Source organism: Aquila chrysaetos, chromosome 10, assembly GCF_900496995.4.
Source record: "Aquila chrysaetos chrysaetos chromosome 10, bAquChr1.4, whole genome shotgun sequence".
In the NCBI taxonomy this organism is placed as follows: Eukaryota; Metazoa; Chordata; class Aves; order Accipitriformes; family Accipitridae; genus Aquila; species Aquila chrysaetos.
Window position 1 is genome coordinate 17,772,203 of NC_044013.1, and position 22,094 is coordinate 17,794,296.

Consider the following 22,094-nt stretch of genomic DNA (forward strand, 5'->3'; position numbering starts at 1 on the left):
TTTATTATATATATATTTTTATATAGGTACAAATGTATTTTATAGTGTGTGTATATAGTATTTTAGTTATTTATTTATATGTACACAGTAGTAACAACTGGTATAAAAGTGCATTCCTCAAAAAGATAGCATAAGCATTTGTACAATTTGTAAAATTTAAATCTGCACATGAAGATAGACATAATAAAAACAACTCTTAGCAGTATTTCAGAAATGCAGAATATTAGCAACAGTGAAAACAGCCAGCGCTATTGCAAATTGAAGCAATATAATAAGCACCTGAACATTGGATTGTTGATTTCTCGGTTCATAATCATGGCTTCAAACATAGGCCCTTCCCGTACCACAAACTCTATCATTCGATGTATCAAAGCGAGCAAATTCCTACAACAACAACACAGTTAAAGAAAAATTGATTCAGACCTAACACTATATAAAACTACACTCCACCTAAGATACTATAACTGTGCAGGAGATTATTTTGCTGTATCGTTAAGAAAACTGTATAAAAGATAAGGTAACATGGAACATATTATAGCCTTGCATCATAGACATGGGCATTCTAAAATAAAAACATGCCTAGGAGTGGTGGAGTAAGAATTTAAGAGGAGACCTCTTTCCTGAATTTCCACAGCTTAGCCTACAACCATCTTTTACTTAGCAGAAGCTTAATAGTCCTTATGCATAAAAATGGGCAACTGAACACCAAAGTACAATTAACTATCAAAAACTAAGCCCTCATCTAAATTGTCTAGAACTAAGACCGAAGTGTTAGCTAAAGTTCTACAGAGGAACAAGTGGCTGAATATTATGCTCAAAATTAAACACACATGCTTTTGAATATTCAACAGAAACTGCATTCAGCTTTCAAACTACTCAAGTATGAAAGGAAAAGCAAATAGTCTTCTTGATGCCAAACAGGGCAATGGTTTTATTAAATTTAGATAATCTCTTTTTGGTCAAGACTCAGCTATTGGCATAGAACAAAACTGTCCACCAGTTCGTGTCATACCATCCAATGTTTCCTCCCTCATACAGTCAAGTGAGCCAAATCACAAATTAAAAAAAAAAAAAAAATAATAAAAAAATCTGTATTCATTTCATTCAGCACTACATCCTGAGACAGGCAAGAAGCAGATGTGAAGTGCACATTTTTCAAGCCACATCTGAAAATACAGAGCCACTTATTAGCATGCTAACAGGAGACAGTCATATGAGCTTTAGATACAAATAGTGATTTGTCAGTTTCCAGCCGTTCGGGGGTTTTTGGAAACAGGATCCCGAATTTTCAAATATAGATTACCTACATATATCAAAAGCTTCACAGCACGTGTCCTTTGAACGTGATGCAAACAAAAAAAAAATATACAGATTTTTACATTTTTTAATTTATTTTCTTAGATGTAACAAATGGATATTGGTTCTTTACATATATCTCATTAGATTTCCTTTTAGCAATTTTTTAATTAAAATTCAAAAATTGTGACATTGAAAAGCTGCAGAATTTTCTATTACTTCCTAGTAATGAGGTGATTATTTTCTACCATGAGTATTCAAAGTTCTGCCACAGATATAATGCACTAGATAAAAAAAAATTTTCAACTTAAAAACATAGTAACAAAAAACCTGCCCCTGCCATCTGCAAACTTAGCAAATGTTCTGTTTTATACCAGCTAGCATTAAATCTACTTTTGTCTCAAATTTTATGCAAAAACCAAACAGCTACCTACAGTTCAGTTTTCCTGTTCGCTCTTTATTATCCCAGAAAAATTGTAAAGAGGACATAGTCTCAATAATTCTGTAGCCATTTTATTTAAAGCAGTGTTCTGAAAGTCTGAATAGCAAGACTGTTCTTGTTATATGAACTGTATTTGAAAACACCAGTAAGAAAAAAATTTACAATTAGCTTTCAGGCCTCTGAGCTTGAAATTCATTTACTCTAAGGCAAGGTCAATGTGATCATTTCTGGCTTCCTGCAGAACCATGCCATTGGTTTTCATCTAATTTTTCTTTCATTGAGTACAATAAAGTTGCCTAACAGCAGCTTATGCTTGAACAACAACATCTGCTTTGGAAAGACCTCAGATGTACGAAAAAAAGATTCAGTACATCCCATATCTGAAAGAGGGTGTTAAATATATTTTGGTATATAAGAAATGACTACTTGAAAGTGAATTTCTCAGAAAACACTTGATACTCAAGGCTTTCTGTTTAGTAAATACTAAGAGGTAAGAGACATTAAAAACCCGTATTGAAAATTTTTAAACAAAGGAGAATAATTACACATATTATCCCACTGCAGTCAGTCGAAATTTTTGCATGATGTGATGCACTGTGTAATAGTCTCTTAGCAGTCGCCATTAGCATCTTTGAAAGTCACCAAGAAAAAAAGAAAAAATTAAAAGTATTTTCAAATACAATTCAATTAACATGAGCCTTTCTTCTCATATAAGCTTTCAAAATGCTACAGTAAATAAAATGGAAACATATTTTTCTCTGAAAGCCAATTACTCTGTAAGCATTGTAGAGTTTTACAAGTACTTGTTCTACTGAGTATGTTTCTCAAATCAAGACTCCTCCTCGTCACCCTAATTATTCACCCCTCTACCCAACAAAAATTGTACTGTCCTAAAATTTCATCAAAAATACTAGTTCATTTGAGCATCTATTGACAAATATGTTAATGTTCTACTGGAACTAGCTTCACAAATCTTTCTTCCCCCCCACACACACGCGAAAAAAAGAAAAAAGGGACTTTGTGACAATTAAAACAGTGTAGTAAAAAAGATGATAGTTTTAAGTGCATTATTTTAAAATGTCATTTAGCTTAAGTTGGGCAACAAAAAAAAGTTTTTCAGTTATAATAAAACCACATTTATTGGAGCCGATCGTACCAATGTCTGGTCAAAAACTGTATACTTTCCCAATCCATCCCATGATGTTTTCCTGGTCCCCCGCTGCCGCAGACAGTTCAGCTGGTGTTGCTCACCAAGGCCAATGTCAAAGAGAATTTGGTAATCTTTTGTGCTTATTTACTTTTAAAACAGTGTTGTGTTCCTATGTTTGGGAAGAGGTTTTAGCTTAACTGAGCAAGAGTATACCTAGACTGCTGCGAAGGTAGGAGCACTGATGGGGACCAAAATGTAAAAATACCCTTGCAATACAGAACTACCTTTTCCAGTGACCAAAATTATAACTGTTGCACATTAAAAAAAAATAGCAGTAATCAAAAATTTTAACTGGTTACAAATTGTACAAATGAAAAAGGAAAGAAAAAAACCCACAGCACGACACTGGAGACAGCCGCATCCTAGCTATGAAGTACTCAGAGGTTTATGTCGGGACTCATACAGCGTCTAAGACAAGCTATTTGTGTTCACTCACGAAATTACCCTGCAACTATTTCTAGTGCTTAAATTAAATGCAAAGAATAATTACTTAAATCTATCCTCAATAAAAAAAAGTTATTAAGATAAGGATAATAAGACTGCAAAACACACATTTCTCTCAAGTGTCATGGAAGAACCATTGCTCAGTCAAGCCATTACCTTTTCCTCAACATCACCATTTTTCTTTAAAATTCCGAAGGGGAAATTTTCTATATTTAGATCAGTAATAATAAAGAAAAACATGTACCTTTCTGTTGGGATAACCACTTTGACTATGGCTTGCGACAGAGTCTGTATATGAAGTCACATCAGATAATAAACATAGAATATGTGAGTATTGTTAACAAGTAACAAGCAAAAATATACATATGCAATGAAAATACTACACATCTATCACAAGTTTTGCAGGCAATCACTGCTGTGAAGTTATAACTAAGCAATTACACAAAATGCAAATGGTTGTGTCAGTGAACCGTAAAGGTTCACTAATGGCAAAGTATCAGAACATTCCTGTCAGAATGTACATCGATGCACTGAATAGGTACTATGCTGAATATAATTAAGAAAGGAGTTCTTAAGTTTATGAAAAGATTCTAAACTATTTGACTTGGATCACGTTGGTATTACTTTATTCCCAAGTCTTACAAAAAACAGCCCTAACATTTGTCATTCAAAGAATCAACAAATTCTTACAAATGTAAATCAAGTTGGTTTGTGATTACAAGATACTTACCCTTTTATCAGCTAATATTCCAGAAAAAAAAAGTTTGACAACTGACTCCATAAGTAGCATAAAATACTTACTCAATGTCCAGATTAATTACCGTCTACACAAAATACATCAACTCCTCTAGTGTAAAAATAATGCTACCCAAATTAAAACGTAGTATTTTCTTTAAAGAAAACAATTTAGATACTGCAATTTGGCAGCCAACAAAAGGGGGGGACGTAGGAGAAAAAAATCCAGGGAGCCTGGAGGGGGAAAATGATAGCCAGATTTAAAGCAGCACTAAAACAAATCAAGACCCAGTACACTGTACCCTAACACAGACATGAAACAGAGCTTCAAGAACTAAGTAGGTTCCCTTGGGCTACAGCAGGGAGCCAGTGAGTTTGTACACTAAGGGCCGCCAAACTCAGCCTGAACAATGCAAATCTATGAAGCCATTGAAATACTGTCACAGATGTAGTATTTAACAATGAGATATGGCCCAGGGTACTGTAAGTTACCTTCTCAAAATCTTCTTTGTTTTTTGGTGGTGGTAACATTGGAGCATTAGGATTCTTCAGTCTCTCCCTAGGCTGGGCATTAAAAGGCAGTCCTGACGGAGGAGGCGGGAGGGTATGCTCCATCATAGAAGGCGGAATGTATATTGGATGTGGTGGTATAGGTACAGCTTTGCCCCAACCTAGCTTCATTTCAAACGACATAATCATCTTGCCTGAAAAAGTGAAAGTAAAAAACCAAAACCAAACCACCATTATGTTATAAATTTGTTCTGCATTGCTTGAGATTCTTCTACATGCAGCATTGAGGTTTGCCTGCCATGGTTTATATTTTGCTTACATTGTTGATTAGTGTATCATATCTATCAGACTACATCATGTGCAAATGAAAGCCTATTACATGAAATATTTTATTAATCTTCCCCCAATGTATGTTTTCAGACTACAGTACACAATTACTTGACTTGTTGGGGGGAAAAAAGTTTTAAAATTTGATATTCAGCACATCAGAATGAACAGAGTAATTTTTAAATTATATTATTTCTGCACTTCAATTCTTCAAAGTGTTTTTGTTCATAATAACAAATTTCAAATTACATTATCCAAAACCAAATGTAATAACCAATTAGAACTCCTACATAGCATAAGCCTACTTATTAATGGTCCTAGTAAAGGACCATTTTGAGTAAGCTATGCAAGGGCAACCTTTCATTTTTTATTCTTTTTGTCTAGGATGGTGATTTTTGATTTTCAGGCTCTTCCTGAACTGTAAGAACATAGCTTTCTTCATCACATGAGACTTTTTTTTCATTTTTTTCAAATAAAAGGTAGACAAGATAGACCATATGCAAAATTACATGTCTGGTGTGGTACAGTTACCTCTTCAGTATTAGGAATTTAACCATTATTCAGAAGAACACATTTATCACCAATTATTAATTATATCCCGTGCACTGGTTAAATTTATTAAAAACAATCATTGCTGGTGCACAACTACAAGTAATAGGTTCCTTCTTAAAATAGTCTGTTTACAGAGGAGAGATTATCAAACATTACCTCCTGCTCACATCTTCAAAACAGTCAGAAATTTTACATCTTTACCCACAACAAAAGCCACCAGTATTCCCAGCCCTTGTGTATGCTATAGTCTGATGACATTCAGCTGCCAGTAAAACAGTCAGTGTAAACTGAAATCACTGCCAGTGTGGTATCTATTGGAGTTACAGCATACCTATCACTAGTCTGATAAAACAACTTGAAGATATGCTTACAGTTACTCCTGACTATTCCTACAAAGATAATTACAATTCCGAACCAAGAAATCTGTTTACCATTTAAATTCTTTAATGCTCTTTCAGCATCTCTCCTGTTCATAAAGGCAACAAAGCCACAATTTCTTTCTCTTGCTCTTTCTTCATCAGTTCTTGGCCACATAATTTTAACACTTGCTAACGGTCCAAAGCGTCCAAATTCTTGACATAACATCTCTTCATTCATCTACATGAAAAAACGTAAAAATTAGCATCTTGCTACTGTATTTCTAACATACTCATTCATATTATTGTTCAAATGTCGAGATTTTAATTTTCTGAGTTTCTTGCAAAACAACGCTTCATTGATACCACCCCAATGCGATCTACTGCAAAAATAATAATTAAAAAAGATGCATTTTAAACAGAGCACACTCACATTTTTTTGAGGTATGATCCACCTTGCACAGAGATAGCCATGGAAAAATAATTTTAACTGAGCATTTTTGCATATAGTAACTGATAGTCTAAACCTTAACTTTGGCAGCATTGTGTACAGAGCGTTTATTCAAATGAATACTGCCTCTACAGTCACCAACTGTACCTAGTATATGGGGTCTCAGCACATGCGTATGGTTTAAAACAAAAAAGGGGGGAAATTGCCACTGGAAAAAAATTCAGCTGAACCCAAACATGCCAACACTGCACTTCACTCCTTGGCTCCAAACTTACTTGAGGATTAATGTTTCCAAGATACAAATTTGTTGTGCTTGGATCTCCAACATCGTGTGACCCTGGTGCATAATCATCCAGTACTACAATGATGGAGGAAAAAAAAAAAACAGAAAAAAGAAGTCATAATCTTTGCTATGCGTTTAAGTGACAACATTATACTGAATGAGAAAAGAATCTATATTACCACCAGATGATCTGTTTCTTCTTGAAGGAGCATCCACTGAATAAACAGAAGAAAAAAAAAATATATATATATAAATTAGTCTACAAATTTCTTAGCCCAAAACAAACATAAAAAATAACATTTACTTACTTGAACGACGCTGGCCATCTGAATCTGACTGGGGTGGTTCAAAACGACTCAATCTACCTTTTGTTTTATGTCTTTCATCACGCTCTTCTTGTATTCTACAAAACAAGTTTAACATAAGTAACAATAGCATTTTGAGGTTTTTATTCTAAAATTTTCAATTAACTTTGGAATTATGAGATTTTTTAATATTAAACAATGGGCTTGTTAAAAATTCTCAATTACCAGTATGTTTGAATTTCTGTTTAATCAACTGGAATATATCTACCGGAATTATTCCAGCTGCATGCTTCCTCGTTCATACTGTCAGAGTGTTTTAATCTCAAACAAAATTGACTTAGTTTGAGAAGCAGATTACAAGACCAGAAATAAGAATTGTGCTCTGAAAAAGTGACCTGAATTCCACATCAGACTGCCAGAGATCCACTGACCATTCAGATGACTTTTCAGGATGCACACAACTCCTTAGTGTCTATTTCTCCTACTACTTTTTCTAAGCCTTATTCACGCAGGCTGTCACCTTGTAGGGTGACAGACACCCCCATATGACTATTTCCAGAACATACAGGATCTCATCTCAGTTTATACCTCTGAGGATAGTACTCACACAAGTAACTATTTGGTTCTTTGTAGTTCGGCCTTAAATCTTGGTACGAAGATATTGTGTACTAGGAATACAAGGCTGTCAATTCAATTCATTTACATCAACTAATAAACAGACAGCAGTGAAGTTCAGACACCACTCACAACAGCCATTTATGGATTTATAATGCAGTATCTATTGTTTTCTAATGCATACAGATTATTTTGTTTTCCATCTCTAACATCAGGGCAAACATATGGCACTGAGTTACACTCAATCCATGTGCTGCTCTTTCTGTTGTATTACACATTCAAAAAGTGAAAGAATCTGCTTTTTTAAGTGTTATTCAGCTTGTTTTTAAAATTATGCTAGCTGAAGTACATCTCTAAACTTTAATTGCAAGTCTTATTCTGCATTAGTACAAAAGCTCAACGTCATTCTACAACTCGTCTGGATATAGTTTGAGACACTGACAAAACTTATTCTTCCTGAATCTGATACACATTTCAATTTGCTACCAATCTCTTTGCTACATCCCCATCAAGAGAAGAGTCAACATCTAAAACCTGAACACCATCATCCATTACATTACCTACTTGTCCTGCTGTACCTTCACCAACTTTAACAATGCATGAGACCATGTTAACAAGTGTTCTCATTTACAGGCTCACACTTGCTAATTTATAACAGAATTGCATCTGAAGTTCCACTTGTAAGTAACATACTGACAGCAGCTGTCAAAGGAACAAACCTACATTTTCTTTTTTTTTATCCTGGTAGATGGCTGGTTGATTCAATCATTAAAGCTTCTATTCACACCTAACTAATCAAAAAATCGTCTTTGGTAGCTTTGGAAACATAGCCAGTCATTTCATTCACTTACTGGGGTCTCTGAAATACTTTATGCACTTATATGTAATTTTTTTGGTTAATTGCTCTGGATATTCTTCTGCTTAGGAAGGCAGTACCAAACTGTTTCAAACGTCACAATCAAACATCTCTGAGATGCAAAGAAATCCATTCATTTCAACAGACAAAGATTTAAGCCAGCATACTGGGCTTTTTTCATTTGTTTTTTGATCATTTTATAGCCTCTGGTGAACGCTAGATTTCAAAACAGAAGTCCTTTTCAACAATAGCGGTAAACACTTCCTATTGCCAATCAGCATAAGAAAAGGCAGAAGTATCAAGGAACCCCAGAGAACTAATTAGATGGCAACTGATTATCCAGACAAATCATAGACACCTATACCGAGCATCTACCAGCATGGGTTTGTACTCTGTTTAATTATGATTGCCATTGTTAATTAAGTTATACCACTCCAAAAGTATTTGAGAAAAAAAAACCTACTGTGAGAAACAGCTTAGCAAGAATGATCCCAAATATTGCCTGTAAAAACAAGGTAAAACCTTGCATCTTCTTTACTTAGAGTAAAAACTAGTCAAACTTACTGCTTTAATTCTTCTTTAAAAAGTTCCAAATTACTCTTTTTCTTTTCCTTCTCTCCTTTCTTCAAAGGCTAAAATGAAAGATACATCAGCCAACATTTCAGCAGATAAAAAGAAACAAAAATAAAAATTATATAACAAAATTTTAGATAATTTCCATGCATATTTTACCCACAGCTTTCAAACCAAGTAAACTACAGGAGGAGGAAAAAAAACAACAACAACAACAACAACAAAAAAAACCAAAACAAACAGACTTGAAAACATTAAGACTGAGTGCTATCAAACACAAAGCTAGAAAATATAAAATTAAGGATAGCTTAAACTAAACTTTGTTACTTCTCATTATTACAATACAGCATGTGTGATCAAACACTGTCTACAACATACAAATTTAAAATATCTGTGATGTGTTTTGTCAGTTTGTTCCACTTAGAAACTTAGAAGCTGACTACACCCCCAGCAAATCATCATGCTCTAATTAAATTTATGTGTGTACATATATATGTAAATTTTACATATATAAATATTCAATTATTTTATCCACAGACAAACATTCTATGTGAAAAGAATTTCCTTCTCTTGCTTCCTTTCAGATATAAATACAGGTCTGAAGAAACATTACTCTAAATAGTTCAAGATCCTCAGAAAAAACACTCTTGAATGACAAAGAATATGTATATTGTAAAACTTCCTTTTTTTTTTACTGTAATATATGTACCTTAACTAACTCATGTGAACTCTTCAACAACATTGCTTTTATATAATCAAATTTAAATGAAAACGTTTCCAATAGGCAGACATACAAAATATTTATTGTGTTACACACTACAGCTTTGGAAAAACTGGACTTCCTACTCACCCCAGGCAAAGTTGTTTGTTTGTTTTTGTTTTTGGGGAGGGTCTGCCAAATAAATAAAATCATTTTTACCTCATTATCTTCAATCACCATTGGACAGGGCAAGTGAGTAAACTGATTGCATTACTTGATAAGTATTTATGACAAATTTGAAAAGCAGTAATATTCTTACAGTACAAACACTTGCATATGACAGAACAGCTCAGCATAATAAAAAATGCTACAATTCATTTCTGTAACTGTAGAGCTTTACATACAATGAAAATGAAAACTGCCATCCAGTATTACCCCGCTAGTCTAAATCTGAGTTTTCTTTAAAGCTGGAGGGAGGCTAGGATGGGATTACCCACAATTACCACATTACATCTCATTTCCCACCCTAACAGGCAGTATCATATATGTTTCACTTAAGCTTAAAAATTGTAGTAAGCTCTATTAAAAGACATCCAAGACATTAATTACACATTACACATATACAGTAGTAACAGTAATCATATGTAACCATCACTTGACTTGAAGACTAAGTTTGTTCATAGTATTTCCATTACTTTTTATGATGAAATCTCAATTTAACAAAAAAAAAAAAAAAAAAAAAAAAAAAAAAAAAAAAAAAAACCCAAAAAAAACCCCACAGTATCAAACCATGCAGAAGTCAAAATAAATTAAATAAAACCAAGGTGCTTTGCTTCAAAAATATGCAAGTTCTACAATTTATTTGGTAGATGGTCAACATCTCAAAGAGTTAAAGGGACTTCTTAAACATCACCACAAAAAAAAAAAAAAAAAAAATCAGAAAACTTCAAGAAAAACTTGGATCAATGCAAAGGTCAGGTTTTTTTGGGTTTTTTTTTTTTTTTTTAAGTTATAAAAACCTAAAAACAGATGGCAGCAAGAAGAATTGCTTCTAGAACTTCACAAATTCTCAAGATTGGAGATACTGTTAATTTGCAACAGTCACTAAATCAGTGTTCATGTGAAGTCTGTCTCAATTAGCAGGAACATAGGAAAAATATACAGCAGCCAAATCAAAGTGCAGTACTAGGTATATCATACTGGATACAGGGCTATGGACTTCTGCATTTCATCATCTTGTTATCTGCTACGGGATTAAGCAAATCAAAACTTCCACCTTCCTTTAATATGTGATAAATGCACATAAAACTACTCTGCAAGATCACACAGACCTTTTTCTAAGCACTTCTAAATACTTTCTAAGTATGGGGTTAATATGCAAATAAGAAACTTACAGGCTTTTTGGTTTCTATCATTAAGAGGGATGGAGGCTTCTCATTAGATGGCTGGCTGGGTTGATTTTTTTGATCTGAAAATCGTGAGGAAGGCTTATAGATTTTACCCCGTTTTTCATCTGTTTCATGCTCCTCTGAAATTAAAGGCAAATTAAGAACAGATTGTATTAACTAATGCTGCATAATACTGTTCATTAGAAAGAATGTTGTTCTTTAGTCTTGTTCATTCAATTCAGTATATTATTTCATTAAATAGTGGTAATACAAACTTTCTGTAATTTAACATCTTTTAATATGAAGAAAAAGAACAAAGATTAAGTATTTTAAAACAAAGCATGTTTTTCCTCTAAAGTTTAAGACATATCACACCACTACCTACCTAGTGAGTCAAAGCATAAAGTAGATTTTAGGATCAAGTTTCCTTTGCTGCTTCTAATGTAACATATTAATTTTAAAATGCAATTCAAAGCCATCTTCATCTTTACTCAAAGCCAAATGATCCACCATCCCCAAAAAAAGATTAGTTATACCTTTAGATGCATTAACGATTCCTCCTCTTACAAATGTTTTCACTTTATTACCATCACTTCCTTCAAAGGCAGCAAGGAATTCTTCATAAATTTCTGCAGCAGCCTTCTCATCCTCCTACATAGCAAATGTTAATCTATTTACTATCATCACAGAACAACCTTCACTAGACAGCTATTCTTAAATTAGCTATGTGACATTCCTTTTTATTTTCTAGAGTTCATGCTACAAACTGCATCAAATGAGTTTCAATTTTAGACAGAATTCAAATTCCTGAAAAATGTGGGAAGAACACAGCACGTAATACATGAAGCAAATCAGGCCTGTATGCTCAAACATGACTGTTCATTTACAAGAGTTTACATGACAATTTAACATTCACAAGATGCCAAATAGAAAAGATCATATGATAGACCAACATTATAAGACTGGAGCTTTGGTGACCTAAGCATCAGAGAACAGTATGTATTCGATCCTACCCATTACGATCAACCCACATGATGGAAGGAGATTAACAACAGGATCACCTTTATGTATTTCCCAGAGAAGAAGTTAATTCAATGACTTAATAAAGTTGAGTGAGACACTAAATTTAGTACTACCATGTTTCTTCAGGCTAATATTTCCAACAACCTAGCAGGACATATGCCACTGAAATATAGTAGGAGTTGTGTGTGTAAACTTCTAAGCCCAAAATTTTCAAAACTTCCACCTTACCAACTATAAGCTTCATATTTCCTAAAATTTGGATGCTCCTGAGTATCCTAAAATTCAGTATCAAATTTCAATGTTTTTATTAACTCAAAAAATAGTCATTAGACAAAAATACATTTTACAGAATAACACAAATGCATATTGAAACAATTTCAGAGATGACAGGTACTCTTTCTAATTACTGAAATCCAATGATAGAGAGCAAATAAAGAACAGAAAATAACCTAAGGTGAAAGCTGTCTTCATTCTGAGCAATACAACAATCAATGGATTGCTGTAGTTCAGTATTTCAGGAAGCCAGAGAACCTGATTTCTCACACAGAAAGAAAGAGAAGCAAGCCTGCCTCTCTTATCTTAATGCCATGGATACCAAGAACAAATTAAACATGTAAATACAATTCACTTTTGTTCCTAGAAAGCTACAATTATCAAAATAAAGAAACTTGGTGGTAAACCCGGTTGTAATCTATAAGCAAACTTATTTCAGCTCTGCATACAAAATAAAATTTTAATTCTATACCATTACCTTCTTTTTTAATTCTTCTTGCTCCTTCTTGCTTAAAGTCCGTTTGGCAGCACTCATTTTGCCAATACTGAATGCTTTAAGTTTGCTTTCCATTAGAGGCTGCAAAAGGTGTAAGAAAACAAACATTAAACTGTTTACAAAACAATTAAATTTACTCTTTACCTTGGTCTAGACCAGAAACTTCCTACCTGAAGTGACTTAACCTAAACAAAGAAAAAGCTTCCTGTACTTCTCTCCGAACTTGCTGTTATCTAATACCACCAAAAAAATTTAAATCTATGGTTTTTTTTTAAACACAAACCATTCTTGGTTTAATGAGAAAGCTTTTAATTCACCATTCAAACACAGCTGAAATCTGAAGGGTACTTGCTGTAAGAGCCTGGAGATCTTATCACTACACAACACACAGTTTCTAACCTTTGGAAATAGATGCTTTGCACTATAGTTACTTCGTGATCCTTGCAATTTCCAGAAAAAAAAAAAAACCAAAAAAACCCAACAACAACAAAGACAAGTTCTAAAAGCTTTTCTATTTTGGCCAGAAGAATGTTTGTGTGAGGCTGAACAGGTGTAACTGAAGAACAAGATGGATGCTAAATTTCAGTTGTACTTCAAGGTTAAGTGTAATATTTTTGCTTGAAGAAGAAAATGCATTCTTGAGGTTTTCAGTACTAATTAAATAAAACAAAAGACCTCACATTTAGCTCCTAGATTCTATTTTAGGTAGTTTAACCTCCATTCCTCCCTTCTTGAAACCCTGATGAAGGAAGGACTCCATGTAACAGTCATTTCTGGAGAGCATGGAATTACAATTCTTAAGATTCTATTTAGGTAGTTAACAGACAGTAAAGCGTTGAGAGAGGAAAGACAACAGGATGAAGACCACGTTCAAAAGACATTGGCAATGGGAAGGAAAGGAAAGAAAAGGTAAGAAAATTCTCTGGAAAATCCTAGCTTGACAAAGTAATTAATAAAGAATCAGCACAAGAACAAGAAAAAAGCCCCAGAAGAGCAAAACATAAGCTATTAGCCTTTATCTTTTTGATAAAAAAGATATTTGTTATTTTTGATATTTGATATTTTTGATGCTCTTACACAGTGCACAGTGATGCTTAAAACTACCACTCTTGCAATGACAGTTGTTAAAAAAAAAAACAACAAACAAACAACAAACCACAGCTCAATTTATAAGACATCAAGACAAATAAGGTGAACAACTTAATTGTCATATTATTAAAAAATTACAGATGCCAACTGCAAAAAGAGTTTCCTCTAGGAATTTTCCTTGTAAAGAGTTTTATTTCTAGTATCAGCTTCCTATTCAGAATTTTTTACATATGAAAGCACTGTGAAAAACAACTGTTTGAAATACCTTCAGTTTATAATCCTTGTTTAGTATCACAAACACCTCTTAGATCTGTGCCAAACCTATGACCAAAATAGCTCATATTTCTTTGAAAAATGTTCCCTCCTTCATCACCAAAAGGAACACTATCAGTTACAAATTAATGCAGTGTTGTCTGTGGAGTTATCTGGTTTTTGACACTATGGTTATCAACATGAGCTGCTGTGACAGGTTTATGAGGAGCTTTTCATGCATCTGTGTGTTTTTAAAGTTAATAAAATCCAGTTTTCCTGTTTCTGAAAGACAGTATTTCAGTATGACAAACAATATACAACCTTGGCAAGACGTAGGCGTACTGCTGTGGCACAGGAATGCAGACAAAACAAATACCACACTCCTACCCAATGCTTATCCTGTCATCAGGAAATAATCTCTCACAGTAATGTCACAGGATACCTGCAGATCACCCACATGAATATATGTTCTAGTGACATAAGGGAAGCAGCTGTAAGGTAACAAGAGTTCTGGCACTAAGATCTCCTCAGTTTAGAAAGGGTCTCAGAAAAAAAACCACAATACCTTCAAAGTGGCTGGAGCAACATAAAGTTAATAGGATTGAACTCATATGTGCCTGCTAGTTACATTCCAGTAGGCAATTATAACATTATTATTAACCATATGCAGCCTCACAGAATTCCTAACAACAGAGCTATACAAAACTTGAAGGCCTTCCTACTTCAAAAAACAGAAAATAACACAGCGAAAAGGGTAAAGCAAATGATGGAAGCAAAGAGAAAACTTGTAGCTGAGTAATCAAATCACTGCATGAAAGCAAACTCCCATTAAACATAACACTGCATTGACTGTAAGGCGGCACAAAGTACTGAAGTCCCAGTCCCACTGACAACACAAAATATTCAAAAGAGATTTAAGAGTAATTTTCCAAAATACAGCAAGTAAAGCAAATCAATAAAAGGATCTACTTCTTTATGAAAAGTTTCTGCTATCACAACTTGAATAACGTTATCTTACAAGCATTTTAACAGCTGGTAATTGACTTTTTCATACACAAAAACCAAATTGAAATCTTGAAGAAAATCCAAACCATGGAATGAATTGTCTGGTATTAACGCTCTGTTTGGCTCTTGCTGCCTGTTTTCATTTTAGCTCAGAAACAGGTAGGCCTTCAAGCAACATACCAACCATATGACCCCGCAAAGGTCTCTGTGGGGCAGGGAGGGGGGCAAGACTAGGTAATTATTCTTACCTTTTGCTTTAAGTATATTCTGTTAGAAAGAAAAATAAAGGATGAAGTTGGGGCCACACTATCTCATTTTTGAGAAGCCGACTGTATATAAACAGACACTTCAATATACAGTGACTCTTATGATTAATCACCTTGTAAACTATTTCTCAGTGTAAGAGATAGACATATAGAGTACTTACACCTTCTTCCTGTTCAAGTATCTATTATGAATGCAATATCATGCAGCAGAGCTTCCTACACTAGTGGTTGTTTGAAAGTTTCAAAGAAAAAAATCAATGGTTCATTTACAAACACCTACAAGATTAGATACCCAATGCACCAACCAGAGCCTGCCTGCAGCAACTAGTTTTCTTTAGAGAGCAGGCCTATTTTGAGTTTGTGGGTTTGGTTGAATGTTTTTATTTGGGTTTCGTTGTTGTTGTTTTTAAATGTTTTGGACTTACATGTGTATCAGCAGATCCAGTGGTATGTACTGCATCTGGCACTCTGACCTGAAGAGAGAATGAAGAGGAGGTGAGCCACAGAAACAGACAAACAACCTCTGGTTTTTTTATTCAGTCCTTTGAATGTGATTTTCATTTCAACTTCAACATCCAAACACACAAGAACAAAGATACATGTAATGTATTTTAATGATATACCTGAACAGGGTCACAGCATAAACAATGTCAATACAAGGCAAATAAGGGATTAAAGATAGACTGTTCTTGCTACCATTAAAAACATCTGAATTTCCACAGCTGGATTTCATAAATATGCCACTAACACCACTGCAAGGGAAAAAAAAGTTCGTTACACTGAATCTGCAAGAGTTGTCATTAAAGGCTGTTAAAGATTACATAAAGTACTTGATTATATTTGCCTTACTATAAAATCTTTTACAAAACTGCTCTTAGTATGTTGTGCATAGATGGAAGCTGGCCACCTCAAGAACACTAATTTAAGTCCAACTGGTGAGTAGATACATGATTACTTTAAACTGTAACTAAACTTTAATGCATAAACCAGCGTATATACAAAATTTGCATAGGCTTTTTTAAACTAATTTAAAAACCTGACTTTAAAGTGATGGAGAATACTCCAACAAACTGGACTGAACACACTTTTAAATTATGTAATGCCTAAATGTCAGAAAACCTCACTGACATAACATCTACTATTAAGACATAACTGTCTGATGCACAATTCATATCTAAATTGAAATTTAAGTCGAAGTAAAACATTTCCATTAGCTGAAATCTGTTCATTAGTTACAGAACATTAGCACTTCTCCTTATTACCAGAAATTTATAGTTTCTACCAGAAATAGTAATATACAGTGCTCACCTCCAGCCTTCCAAAACGGACAAGCACCAATTGCTACTCTAGAAGACAATTTACTAGACCTCGTTTTCATTTTGCACCATGCTTTTTCATCAATTAAGATAGAGACATTTATCTTTGGACAAGTATATTCCTATGTTTTACAGTAAAAAATGGTAGACAGCACTTCAAGAACCAGAACTAAGTCCACAAAGGTAAAGAGAGACACAAAGATACAACCCTTAAAAGGGAGAAGCAAAAGGCTCCTAGGAATATGTTTGGGGTTTTTTTAAGAAAGAGGGAAAAAAACAAACAAAAAACCCAATTGTGCCTTACTCTCAAAGACCTCCCAAATCCACTTACCTGCAACCCTATATACATTACTCACAAGGCACATCTTTGCACAGAAGTTAATAAAAAGTCTAGTTCACATGCACCAGTAGTAGTTCATTAAAATACACATCGAAGCAAGTATCACAAGCATCTTTTACTAATAGCGCTTGCTGCAAACTTCTCCTCTGTATTTAGTGCTGGATTTTTTTGTGACTCACAACTACCTATGGCACTCAAATCAGTAATCTGTTATCCACAGTTCTATCTACTGCAAAAATGTAGCTTAAGGAAACCTGTCCTCTCCCAGAGAGTTCATGAATGTATAGCCCATGATGCAGATAAAAGACACTGTGAAAAAGAATTTCAGAGCTTGAAAACAGCATTCTTCCTGCTGCCAGCTGCCACCCTGTGGCAACCAACACATCAGTTACAATTCCACCCTTAAAAAAAAAAAAAAATTTTCAGACCTGCAGTTAAAAAGATAAATCTCAAAGGTGGACTGATACAATGCCATCTGCCTCAGTGTACCAGCGGAGTCGATACCTAGCACTGCTTGGGGGAAGGAGGTTGTTTGGCAACAGCAGAATGAAATGACTATTTCTCAGTTCTCCACATCTGTTTCATTTACAGAAGTTTTGGAAAGTGACACCTTCCAACAGGGAAGCTGCTTACAGGGAGGACAACAAACAAGACATTACACACAGTAACAAACAGTACCAATGCTCAGTACAATGACACTTAAGACACAATATCCCAAGGAAGAACATTAAAAAAGTAACAGACACTAAACCTGTTTCTCCAGCAACAGAGCAGATGATATTGCTCAGAAAGGCTTTCAGTGCACAGTAGCATGCAGAGATTCTGCAGGCTAACAGTGGGAAAGCAGGCCAATGATCAAAGAAGTCTGGAAGTCACTGAGCTAGAAGTACAGCAGCGCTCCCCAACCCACCACCAGGGACCATGGCACTGTGGAGCAAGCCACCCCAAACGTTAGCCCAGCAACAGAATTTCTACCAAGGCGCACTCTGAAAACTTGGTCTAAAAGCAGTTTTAGCTTTTAGACCAACTTTATCCCACAGCAACTAGCAGCTTTGCAGATCCACATTATTCTCCTCCTTAAACAGTTCTTATTTTTAAGGTCTTCTCTTCCCATCTATAAATTTAGTTCATACCTTTGGTACTGCTTCTGACCATCCAAGCAACTGTACCCACAAAGCACAAGATGAAACGATTCTTGTCAAAATTACACATTGCTGTCTGCCAGTTTCTAAATAGCAATTATTTAAAAAACTAATTCTCACAGCACTGCACTTTACATCCATCCGCACAGCCTTGACAAAAGGGGTGATTTTGTTTCCTTAAGAGTTACACCAGCTGAGCTGACTCAGCAGAATCACAGTGTCTTTCTAACATTCACAGAGAGAAGCATTTCAGAAGATGCTGCCCACCTATCTTGAAACCTGGAACAGGATTATTTTTGACTCTTCTCATCATGTTAAGTAGCACAACTGAACTAACTGTTGGAAGAAACATACCCAAAGCTCTGTCCTGCACCTGATGATGTCTGAGATGTGAAGACAGCTCCTTCATGTTCAGAACAGTGACATAAAAAATGTGATGAGTCCATCTTTCAGTCATTGCCAGCATAAACAATCTACCGATGTCCTCTTACCCCCAATTCACTGACTCTACCACTCTGCATGAAACCTTTCTCCCCTCCCCCACAACCCAGACTATTTTGCAGCTGGATCACTTTCTCAATCACTTTCACTACACAGGTCCCTCAAAGAATTGTGCCAGCATAACTTAAGTAGCAATGCAGGCTGCTGAAATGGCATTCCAGTAAAATATGGCCCTGTCAAACCACAGTCTTGGAGGTCAGGTCACTCAAAGCTCCATTACTGAGTCTAGCCAAGTTTACTCAACCTTCAAAAAAAAAAAAAAAAAAAAAATCTTCAAAGGACCATACAAATAAGATTTATGACAAATTCTTATCAGAAAGCCAAAGCAAAGAGCCCTCTCTCAGATTCTGATGTTTAAATTTTCTTCCAGCTTCATGGCAGCTTCCAAAGAAAACAGAGAAGAGACAACTGCTCTCCCAACTGCTCTCTCCTTCCTGTCAGCAGTGCAAGTGCCCACAAATCAAGCTCTTCATAGCTTCTCCAAATTTAATGATCCCTAGGTAAAACTGGCACAATCATGTTATTTCACAAATATTTAAAATATGCTTTATAACATAAGCAAACAACTTTTTTTTTCTTTTTTAATTAATACTGATGCCATTTAGTAAAACAAAGAGCAACAAAAGCACAAGAGCTGCTAATAAAACCCAGGAAACAATCTGTGGGCCTTCCAAATGCTGAATGTTATTTTTACAACTGTAATGGCTACAACTTAAACATAAATAAAAGCCCTGCCCTTGCAAAAACTAATAGCTTCAGGGTAAACTGTTTACAAAAAACTCTGGCATAAGACACTCTTGTCCTGCTTCAACACTTTCCATTGACTCTGCCCCCATGCTGGGCAGCTGCTCACGCTAAACTAGATCACTTTTCCCAATCTAACTGATCACCTAGGAAAGAGAGTGTTGGGGAGGTTCAGCCAAACCAGTTTGCAATTCACAGTAGGTCCCTCCAGGGCCTCTTGCTCTCACGTTTAGCAGAAGAAAACCCAAATGAAGTCAGCAGGCCCTCCGCACACCCACCCCCTGCCCAAATCATGCCAAATCAACTAAAGAGGACAGTGTTTGGGAGGGAAAAAGTAGCTACAGCTGGGACTGGTTTGTGTCAGCACTGTTACCGAGGAAAAGCAAATGGAATCACAGCTTAATTTAAAGATGTTAAAATCCAACAAAGGCAGGGAGGTTCCCTCCCCAACTTACCTTTTTTCATCTTCCTTTCTCTATCAAACTGTCTAGAAAACAAATGCTTGCAAACACCTGCAAAATATTTTATAGCTAATGTATTTACTCTTTATATTTACTGGAATAGCGCAAATTAGTATTATTTGCTATTTAAATAGACATCACTTGCAGACACAAAAGTAAATGGAAAATTGTTTTCTCCAAACTACTTGCAAGGAATGCTATTCCATTATAACCTTAAACTCAGATGAACAGGAGCTGCCAGCATTTAACTTTCTACTGCCAGAGAGGACATGAGAAGGACACCTCCTTTTACATTTCCATCAACCGAGGAACACACTTATGCATGTCCCGCTCCTAGTCACCAGTTGAACAATACTACAGGGAAAGTTAAAGATCATGAGTTTCACCATCCTGCAGAATGCTACATCTAACTGGAATTCACCATACATACAGACTTTACATCGTCACTCTTCATACACTTTAACTTACCAAGGAAACCTGTCCATTTACAAGCAAGTAATCACTGTTCTTCAACATTTAACTAACACATAAATTACTCAAAGCCTGAGAAACACATTTAAGATTAAGGAATGTTGTTAAAACTTTTTTTAGAATTTAAAAGGGAAACCTACAGCTTGGTCCCAGTGGATAATCTCTTCTGCCACATGGTACACAATTTGTACAGTATTATATGTAAGAACAGTGGACATACAATATAGTCACTATTCTCAGAAGATAAAATAAGAAGATGGCAAAGCCGTTGAGCAGCAAATATTTCATTACATCAAGACAATAACTGAATATAATCAGTATCTGCCACTTCAGAATCATATCCTACACTGACAACCTGTGCAGTCTTGGGCAATCTGTATTTCCTCTTCCTTAATTTTGTCCTTCTTTCCTATTTAGATTTCTGGAAATCTCAAACACATATTTTGCTATCCTAATCTCAAAGTGACAGAGGAACAGATGATGCTTTTGCAACACTTTTCACATCGGAGACTCTCAAATTTATTGAGAAGCTGACAGTATCATAAAAAGCAGCTACCACCACAGCAACATAGGCAACGGGTGCTCCTGGACCTGTACCATCTCCAGCGATGGTTTTCAAATAGTGAATCAAACAGATAATGCCTAACTGAAATAAGCCTGATTTCACACTATAAAACAAAATAACTGGCTAGACATTCAGAATCAGTACTTGGACACTAAGACTGAAAAACAACCACCACCCATTCTGAAGGGGAGAAACTGTATCTTATTGTAAGTGTTAAAGCCTTTAATCGCTAGGCCACAGCTCTTCACAGAACACAGAAAATAAAATGTCACTGTGTCTTCCCAGGAGGTAGCCTAGAACCCAGCAAAGGCACATCTTGGAATTGCCACTGAAACGTATCCTATGGAGTCTATGAGACATATTTGTTTTGCAAGTACAATTATTCTTATAACTTGCAAATACAATGCACCAAAAGAAATGGAGCCTAAAATTTCAATTTTGATATGTAAGTAAATGAATCTTAAAACTATTAAAAATATCAAAATGTTTGATAAATAATTAAGAAATTGAGCAAAATGGTTATTTACTTAGATTGTTAAACCATGAACATTTACATACACTCAACTGAAAGTACACATTTTTATCCTTGTGTGAATAAATTCATTACAAAAAATAAGAATATTACTAATTTCAGTACTGTTATGTCATACTTCTTTCTGCAGACATCTGAAAAGTATCTCTATGTACATGCATATCGCAAACATTCATGCAATGACAAAAAAAAGACACCACATACACCCCGACCCCCCAAAGAAAGTTGAGGTTGAAGGAAATAAATCCCAAGAGCCAGGCTTGTCTTATTTTATTTCACTTTTCAACAAAAATGTTCTCATGGATCCAGGTAGGTACTATCACAATTTTCTCTGGCACACAGAATAATACTGACAACACAAAACAAGTAAGATCTAGAATGTAAAGCATGGAAAAAGACTACTGGAAACACAGCATATACATCTAGAGTACTGGGAAATTGAGGGGTGAGGGGCAACTGCACAAAGATGGCAAGATACAGGACCTCCTCAACAGGCCTCGACAGATTAACGCATGTTTGACTTTACATTCTGTAGTACTCCCACTGACTTCAATGAGAGGGATGACTTAGTATGA

At 35.1% G+C, this 22,094-nt stretch overlaps 1 protein-coding gene across 5 annotated transcripts in view; it reads right to left on the reverse strand.

The window, feature by feature from the left end:
* The window catches only part of LOC115346859 (U2 snRNP associated SURP domain containing), a 47,832-nt gene that overhangs the window by 23,962 nt on the left and 1,776 nt on the right, over positions 1–22,094 (reverse strand). For 2 of the 5 annotated variants that reach the window (XM_041126548.1, XM_030027402.2), the window contains exons 2-13: positions 15,873–15,920; positions 12,818–12,916; positions 11,580–11,694; positions 11,050–11,183; positions 8,947–9,014; positions 6,915–7,009; positions 6,786–6,821; positions 6,599–6,681; positions 5,948–6,113; positions 4,620–4,831; positions 3,637–3,680; positions 280–384 (exon numbers count right to left, since the gene is read on the reverse strand). In XM_041126548.1, coding sequence (XP_040982482.1) covers positions 280–384; positions 3,637–3,680; positions 4,620–4,831; positions 5,948–6,113; positions 6,599–6,681; positions 6,786–6,821; positions 6,915–7,009; positions 8,947–9,014; positions 11,050–11,183; positions 11,580–11,694; positions 12,818–12,916; positions 15,873–15,920 — 1,205 coding nt within the window. Of the gene's footprint in view, positions 1–279; positions 385–2,894; positions 3,604–3,636; positions 3,681–4,619; positions 4,832–5,947; positions 6,114–6,598; positions 6,682–6,785; positions 6,822–6,914; positions 7,010–8,946; positions 9,015–11,049; positions 11,184–11,579; positions 11,695–12,817; positions 12,917–15,872; positions 15,921–22,094 lie in introns of those variants that run through there. The other 3 variants (XM_030027403.2, XM_030027404.2, XM_041126549.1) reach the window with 3 other exon arrangements.